Source organism: Phaseolus vulgaris, chromosome 5 (genome assembly GCF_051622355.1).
Source record: "Phaseolus vulgaris cultivar YP4 chromosome 5, ASM5162235v1, whole genome shotgun sequence".
Classification (NCBI taxonomy): domain Eukaryota; kingdom Viridiplantae; phylum Streptophyta; class Magnoliopsida; order Fabales; family Fabaceae; genus Phaseolus; species Phaseolus vulgaris.
The window spans coordinates 3,156,211-3,164,609 of record NC_143502.1 but is presented as its reverse complement, the minus strand read 5'-3'; the positions used below and the strand labels follow the sequence as shown (position 1 = coordinate 3,164,609).

At 29.9% G+C, this 8,399-nt stretch overlaps 1 protein-coding gene across 3 annotated transcripts; it reads right to left on the bottom strand.

The window, feature by feature from the left end:
* Positions 1 to 1,923: 1,923 nt before the first annotated feature.
* LOC137834840 (peptidyl-prolyl cis-trans isomerase FKBP62-like) lies at positions 1,924 to 6,989 on the bottom strand. Of its 3 annotated transcripts, none has more exons than XM_068643058.2 (10): positions 5,958 to 6,989; positions 3,743 to 3,817; positions 3,592 to 3,672; positions 3,269 to 3,459; positions 3,058 to 3,178; positions 2,880 to 2,951; positions 2,672 to 2,790; positions 2,465 to 2,577; positions 2,339 to 2,384; positions 1,924 to 2,191 (listed from the first exon to the last, which is right to left on the bottom strand). In XM_068643058.2, exons 1-4 carry the CDS (start codon positions 5,989 to 5,991, stop codon positions 3,350 to 3,352), a joined length of 300 nt encoding a protein of 99 aa, XP_068499159.1. In that variant the 5' UTR covers positions 5,992 to 6,989; the 3' UTR covers positions 1,924 to 2,191; positions 2,339 to 2,384; positions 2,465 to 2,577; positions 2,672 to 2,790; positions 2,880 to 2,951; positions 3,058 to 3,178; positions 3,269 to 3,349. The 3 variants fall into 3 exon arrangements, with proteins under 3 accessions (XP_068499159.1, XP_068499156.1, XP_068499161.1); XM_068643055.2 differs by having other exon boundaries at positions 3,743 to 3,835; positions 5,958 to 6,958; XM_068643060.2 differs by lacking the exon at positions 2,465 to 2,577 and having other exon boundaries at positions 5,958 to 6,982.
* Positions 6,990 to 8,399: the final 1,410 nt, after the last annotated feature.

The window sequence follows — 8,399 nt, the reverse complement described above, 5'->3', positions numbered from 1 at the left end:
TGTTTTGTTCTTAGGTCTTAGACTCTTTAAGATGGTTGTGTTTGGATAAAGTGTTCTTATATATACAAAAAGAAATAGCGTTTCATAATTAAATTATATTTTTCTTAAATAAGTTTTTAAGATTTAAGTCAAATAAAATAATATATATATATATATATATATATATATATATATATATATATATATATATATATATATATATATGAGACACTTGCATGAACAAAACGTCACATTGAAATTCTCGACACGTGTATTAAATTTATATATATGACTTTCAATCTTGAAAATTGGTCTTTGTATTTTTATATTTGTTTTTTGTTTTAAATAAATTTGAGAGTACTGTTTTTAATTTGTCTCGAAGGAATATAATATATAAAAATATGAAAGTTATTTATTAAAGTTTAGAGATTATCTTAAAGTAAAATATTAAGGATTAAGTTGAAGTTGTTTCTTGTATTTAAAACGCTCACCACGCTCTGCGCCACTGTATCAGGGTGCCTTATGATACTTTGCAATAGTAGGTGTGGGTCAAATATTTTTTATTTTTAAATAAAAACTTTAATGTGAGACATCACTATGCAACTTAAGATCTTAGCTAGGCTGATACCTCAAATAACAATAATCATTTATTATCACATGAAAAAAATATTATTAAACAAAAAAAATAAAAATACAAAAATATGGGAGAATTAGACAAAAACTCATATGTTAACAAAAACGATACAATGGTATATTATACCTATTCATAAAGAATTCTAAGAACAAATATTTTTGTGCTTCTGTAATATTTTATTTTATTATGTGATATTGTTTTATTTTTATCATTACAATTTTGAAATTTTATTTTAATTTATTAAATTTTAAACTATGTTATTATTATTATTATTATTTTAACTGTAACGTATCTAGTATAGATTCATATGTAATTAAATAATTCAAACTTCACACACTCACACTAAATCTAAAGTCCTATAATATTAGGCGGAAAATTTTAAAAACAAAAGGAGGGAAGAAAAATTTGAATTTAACATTCAAATTTAGATCATGATCTAATCAATGGCCTAGTTTGGTTTATATTTCTTATGCTAGTAAGATATTGTGATGGTATCTATAGATACTGACACGGACACTGATACGACACGTACTACAAGAAAAAGTATTTTTAGAAACTAAATTTTTGGTTTCTAAAATGATAAAATTAGTCACTAACTTAATTAGAGACTAATTTAGAAACTAATAGTTTTAAGTGGCTAAAATCATGGTCGCTAATTTTAGATACCAATTTAGAGTCTAATTTAGAAACCAAATTAGTTACCATTAAATAAAAATCAATTTAGTGACCAAATATGTAGAAACTAATTTAGTAACCAAATATATAGAAACTAATTTAGTGACCAATTATATAGAAACCAAATTAACAACCAATTTCATTGAAACCAATTTAGTGACCAAATATATAAATACCAAAAAATGGTCACTATATTAGTTTCTAAATAATATAATTTATTATAAAATATTATTTTATTTATTTATTTATTTTTGTTTTTTGTTTTTATTTATTTATTTACCTACTTAACTTTTTCATATTTTATATTTATTTGTAGATTTAAGTTCACTAATTTAAAATAAATTTATAAAGTTCATCAACTCAAAACAATTATGTTCAGAATCCAAATATGGATAAGTAAATTATATTGCGTAGTTGTTTGAAATCTACTTTCAACTATGTTAATATCCATGAGTTATATTTACAATAAAGTTTAATCTATTCCTATTACATTTTTTGTGCCTACTTGCAACTCACTGAGCTACTCACTGAGCTGTTGAAAAAAAGTAAGAGCGGAAGTGTTCTTCTCTATCCATCAAACTATTTACAAACTTCTGGGCTAGAACAATCTTGGAAGCAAGAACTGAAAGATTCCATTTATTTTGATCCAAACAAAACTCTTGTATTGACTTCAATATAATATTAATGATAAGGTATATGTTCCAAGAATGAACGTAAACTTTATTGGTGAACAAAATCGACCCTCAGACTTTGCTACGAACAGGATCCTAAGTTCAGTCCTAGCTAACAGAGCAAATGAATGACCTTATTTGGTTATTCCTACAAAGCTCTCTTAGATAGCCATCTACTGTACATGGCAAAACATTCTTCAGGCTTGTACTCTGGAGCTGTGTGGCCTCCACCCTGAAAATATACCAGTACAAAACAATGGAATCAAAAACTAGCAAATATGCTACATACCTCATTCTCATTGCATCATTGTTTGTTATAGTATCAAATGGAATCTATATTTGACCCACAAGAGCAGCAAGGAGAACAAAAAAGACTTACCTTCACAGTTGCAAATGTCATTCGATTGAATTAAGTCCTTGTGTATCTATTTGTAGGAAAACACAAATTTAATCAGCTTTAGATAAATTAAGCTTGGTGATTACATAACTATAGTTACTGGAATACCCTGCAACTTGGCCATCTATATGCCATTGTCTCCAATCATCCACGATGGAGTAGTTTAAGATCTTATCCATGCTTGAGTTGCCAAGAAAGGAACCAAAAGATCATGATCACCACTGTTATATAGAAAATTTATTTGGTATGTGAAATTCAAATTAGTTCAACCGTGTTACCTTATTCAACATATTAACATAGAGAAAGAATATTGACCTGTATACCAGCGATCGATAGCCCATTCAACTGAGATTTACATGATACTCAAAACTGCTTGGGATATCCCTCTTGTGAGGTATATCCAACGAACACTGACACCATTGTCCAATACTTCCCTGCAGCACATGCAACCAAGATTTATGTTATATTAAGTTGTATATCCAATTATATCTGAAAAAGTTACTATCATTTATATCAACTACACCTGACGGATATGCAATACAGTGCGAACATTATCATCATTGGCCCCAAAACTGCAGAGGAAGTATACATAGCTCTAACAGTAGAAAGGAGATGAACATCAAGTTAACACAAATTGGAGAATCTGTGATAATGAAATAATGATGGACTTTGCGATTGTCTCTATTGATTAGAAATGCTACCAAAGAAGTTCCTGTTGAGACTCTGGTGAGTCAAAACCATACTCAGGCGCAATAATTAACAATGCCACCTAACCCTTCTTCATAGTCAAAATAGCTCTGTCAAGCCCATCAATTACTTGTTCTGCTCAATCCATAAAACACTCACATTAGCTATCTTAATAAATAATTTAGTAGAAATCAGGAGAAACATTGAGACATTCTTTCAAGTTACCCTTATCAGTTTTGAATTCAAACAGCTCCCCTTCATCATCATGACCCTTGAGGATCTTCTTAATGACCTTCTTGTCATCAGTTACATCTGACAGTCTTCTAAGAAACTAACACGAGTAATCTCCAATGATGCATTTGGTGGAACTACACCTTCGCCACTATGTGCTGGCTTACCCTTTTCACCAAATCCACCTACAAAACAGATAAATAAATCATAAAATTTGAACAAAAGTAAATAAATAATTACTATTTATCTTGTTTTCAGTAAAAGATAAAAGCAAATAATGGTTTTCCAATAGTACCAAAACTCAGCAGACAACTTACATTGAGGCTTCACACTTAAAACCACTTTCTCTCCCTTCTTCATGGTTTTAACAGCCTTTGACAAAGCAGGACAAAAATAACCTGTAACAGAGTAAACATTAATCTCACAATTTATAACATGAAGAGCGTAACAAAATTAATAGGCACTGACCATCTTCGACTGTGAACTCCAATCCATCAGCTTTTGCTACTAGAGTCCCATCTTCAAGACGTGCTTCGTAATTCACTGCAACAACAAGATTCACTAAATGTATGACTGGTCACACATATATACCAAACACACAGAAAAGAGCCCTTATTCATATAAAAATCAATCAGAAGAACATGAGAACAAAACATGGATGCAAAATGCACCATGTAAAGTGTTGAAGCTGGAGAAAGCTTCTTCCCTACCAAGGCTTGATGTGTGTTTGATGAAGAAAATGGCTTGAGTGCTTTGAAGATTGTAATAGGTTTTTAGATTCATTTGTAATTAGGCTTGTAAGTGTGTATGATTGCCTTTTGTTGTATAACCTATCCTAGATGCCTAACCAAGTCTAGATCAAGCACATGATGTGGTTAAATGGTTTTTGAAAAGCTTTTTAAAATGATTTTAAAAGTTTTAAATCAGTACACAAATAAATCTGTTTTATGAAGAAAGAATCTGTTTATTTCTTCTTTGTTAAAAGGCTTTTCTAAATTTCTGTTAGGGCACCAAGGGAAAGCTCAGTTCGTTATTTCAGTTAAGCTGAGCTGGTCTGTTTGTTATACTTTAATCTGTTTTACTGTGAAGGAACAGGTTTATTCTTTGGTCTGCTGAAAGATTTTTCACTAGTTTGTTAGGGCACCAAAGGTACAACTCAGACAGAGTTGGCAGTTTTCACAAAATAAATCTGTTAAGTTAAAAAATGAATCTGTTGTTTTCATAATTGCTTTTCAACTGTTTTTTAAAAAGAAGTTAGAAACTGTTTTCTATATAAAGAAAAGTCTCTCTCACATGAATTAGTGCTGAGGAATTACGCTTTTGACAGAGATCAAACAATTTCCATGTGTGAAGAAGGATTGAAAGATTTTTTGAAAGGTTTTCCAAAGAGATTTTCAAGTGTGCTTGTTCTAGGAAACCTTTGATCTTGGTGAAGGTGCTGGTGCAGTTCTGCAGCAAATTGAACTACTGGTTTTTGGGTTCTTGCATCTTCTTTTCAGGTGTAATCTTTCCTTTATTCTGTTTTGTAAAGGTGTAAGTGTTAATCACTCCTTGATAGGGTTTCTTGGAGTGCAAGGTGTGCTGAAATAGGGTTTTTCAGCATTGTGTGTGTTGTTCTTGTAGTGTTCAAGAACTGCTGTGTTTGTAAGTAATTGGTACTGGTTTTAGTGAATTCCACCTTGGGGTAAGGTGAGACTGGATGTAGCTCTGTATGAGTGAACCAGTATAAAAACTTGTGTATCTTGTCTTCTCATCCCTGCACTCATTTCTGGTTTTGCTTAATTCTGTCAAGAACTAAATCTGTTCTTTTGAAATTGAATCTGTTAATTCTGGGTTTAAGTGAAAACTGTTCTTCCTGATTTGTTAATGTCCTCTGATTATAAACAAGGTTGCTGTATATAATGGTTTAAGTGATTTGTGAACAAACTGGCCATTCATTTAAATCTGAGAAGGGATCATTCTTCTTAAAATCTTGTGTTGAGTAATTTTGGTTGATTTCTAAGCATAGTTGTATCCTTCATCCTCACAATATTAAGCTGATCTGGTTCTGTTATATTTCTCTGTTGATCACAATTTTATATTGAACAAATTCAAATTGTGCCAACACTGCTCTGAAGAATCAATCTGTTTCATGTAAAAACAATCTGTTCTTTTTGGCTCTGGAATACTGAAAAATTGTGTGTTCTTGCGAAAATTTTATAAGCTCAATTCACCCCTCCCCTCTTGAACTTAGACACTAATAGACCCAACATAAAGAACCTCGTGCAAAACCCTAATGATGCTACACATAAATAGTAAATGTACATGCAAACATCCAGAAGCACTTCAACAAGAAGCAGCATAAATTTCATTATACAAGAATTCACAATTCCTCTACCTATACTCTGATAATAAATTTGGACTCTAAGGAGCAAAGAAAAAGATGGGTCCAAGAAATGAGAATATTAAAAATGGATGTGGTCATACAAGAAAGACAAAAAACAAAAGACAGTACAAATAATATTATGGCATCAATTAAGGGAAAGATGGCAGAAAATTGGTTAAGGCTCTTGGTTTTGTTGGACAATGGGACTAACTCCAAGACCCTGTTTTCGTAAAGAACCTGAAATTTATAGTTTACGTTATTCTTTTTTTGTGGAAGGTGAGCAATGTATCAAGCAGAACAATATTTTCCTTCACATACCCAACTGTCCTTGAGGCCCACCAGCAGAATTCATTGATATCAAAAGGTGAAGTGTCACCAGAATTCACATCATTCAAAAGTGGTTGTCACCACAAAGTAGCACATTTAATCTACACATCAAATAAACTCAATATTAAACGGAATTAAAAACCTAATGTTCATCACATCAAAAAAATAAATGATTAAATCCAACAATTTATATAATTCTAAAAAATAAACAGTTCTTCAATAGGTATCTCTATCTCTAGTACATTTTGCTACTTTAAAGACAGACCAACATATAACATTGAAAAACCACAGCAACGCATACTGTGACATAAAAGAGAAAACAAATTCAAAAGAAGTAGAGCAGTAGACAAGCAACCTATGAAGCACAGGACCACTGCATAAACACCAGAGACAACAACGACACTCTAACATAACAGAGACTAAACGAAGATCATTCCCTATTGAGTTGAAAAGAGATTTTTGTCTATTAATGGTTTCAGCTACATCCAAGAAGCACCATGAACACAAGTTGTATCATAATAGATATAGTGTTGACGGTGCATTTTATCAATTTGTATCTTCAATCAAATCTAATTTCTCTTGAGAATTAAAAAATACATTAGTTCTCCTTAAGAACTAACTCTCCATAAATATTTTTGGGAAATACAACATGATAACAAAATTTAGGGTTTTAAGATGGGAAACAGTGAGTAAAGTTGTGAAGCTTCGATGAGAAAAAAAAATATAAAAGACAAAGATCGAAAATGGAGCATGAATTAATGGAGCGAGAATGAAACTTAGATTGATAAGTAGAGTGTGTTGTCGTCGGGTGCGTTGCCGTCGCGGGTGCGTTACGGTTACGGGTGTGTTACCGTCGCAGGATGTGTTGCCATTGCAGGTTGCCGTCGCAGGGTGCGCCGGTTGCTGGTTGCGGCGGTTGCAGGTTGCCGTCGTAGGGTGCGGCGGTTGCAGAGTGTTGCTGAGAGTGAGAGATGAGTATAAAGTTAAAGAGAGATAACTTTAAAATTTAAAATCCTGGAGAATATTTGCTCTCAAATTTAAAAAAATTAAATAAGTTTTTGAAAAAATATGCATCTTTATTTAAATTAATTTTTTAATTTAAATAATACTTTAAATTTATTATTAATTTAATTTTACATTTAAATAAAATTAAAAAATTAAAAAATTAAAATACTATTTTAAATGTAATTTTTAAATTGATATTAATTATTTTATATTATACTAAAATTAATAAAGTAGTAAATTTATTCATATTAATTTAAAATATTTTATAAATTAATAATTAATAATTAATTTTATAAAATTTAATTACTCCAAAATTAGTATCTAAGTTTAAATAATAGTGACTAAAAATTTAAGTATCTAATTATATGATGATTAGAAACTACCAATTTAGTTTCTAATTTTATTATTTTGAGAGACCAAAAGTTAGTTTCTAAAATAGATTAAAAGTGACTAAGAAAATGGTTTCCAATTACATTTTAATAAGAGACTAAAAAATTGGTTTCTATAAAAAAAAAATATTATTAGCTACCAAAAATATAGTATCTAATTATATTATAATTTTTATTAATAATAGATACCATTTTAGTAACCAATAATTTTTAGTTTATAAAATGGTATCTAAATTAGTTACTATAGAAACTATTTTTTTTTAGTTTCTAAATTAGTTACCATTGAATCATTTTCTTGTAGTGACGGATATGGACACAGAGATATGTACAATTTCTAAAATGTAAGATACATGGACACGGATCTATATATTATATAATTATGAATTATATAAATTGATAATAAAGATTTATGTGCACAAGTATGTTCCAGATTATTTTTTGGAGCAGATTTGTGGTAATTATTCAAACTCTCAAACAATTTTCATCCGACCAATTGTGCAATATGCCCTAAAATCTTTTAAAATTTTAAGTTTTGGTGTCCTTGTGTGGGATGATGCAATGCATGAGGTGTGTAAAATTACCCTAATGGAGGAAACAAAGGTTAAGTTTTATAATCTCATTAAAGTTAGTTAGTCGCAATCACATTAAGTGATGAATAATATTGGAATAAGTTGTGTGAAATGGTGCATGAGGTGTGTGAAAAGTGACTTCACTAGGAACATCAAGATATAATTATCAATTTCTTTTATCATATTTTCTCTATTCATTAATAGCTCTTCAACCTGGATATAATCCTAATAAACAATTTTCAAACAAACCAATTCTTTTATAATTATATAATATTACTCAATAAATATTGTTCAAAAAGGATAAATATAACATTAAGTTGTATACTTAAATAAACTAACGAATTTTAGAATTTATAAGAAACACTTCAAAAAATAAAGTTTATTACATTATAGTGTTTTCTATATTTCTATCCTTTAATATAGATAAATTGTCAAATAACTATAAAAAATTAACTTATTTTAATCAATAA

Bases quoted from the DNA above. Each gene is read 5' to 3' on its own strand.
- LOC137834840 (XM_068643055.2), bottom strand. From the start codon at position 5,991: ATGAATTCTGCTGGTGGGCCTCAAGGACAGTTGG. The intron at 3,673-3,742 runs GTCAGTGCCTAT...ACTCTGTTACAG, and splicing joins GGAGTTCACAGTCGAAGATG to GTTATTTTTGTCCTGCTTTG. The intron at 3,460-3,591 runs GTAAGTTGTCTG...TCTGTTTTGTAG, and splicing joins TTTAAGTGTGAAGCCTCAAT to GTGGATTTGGTGAAAAGGGT.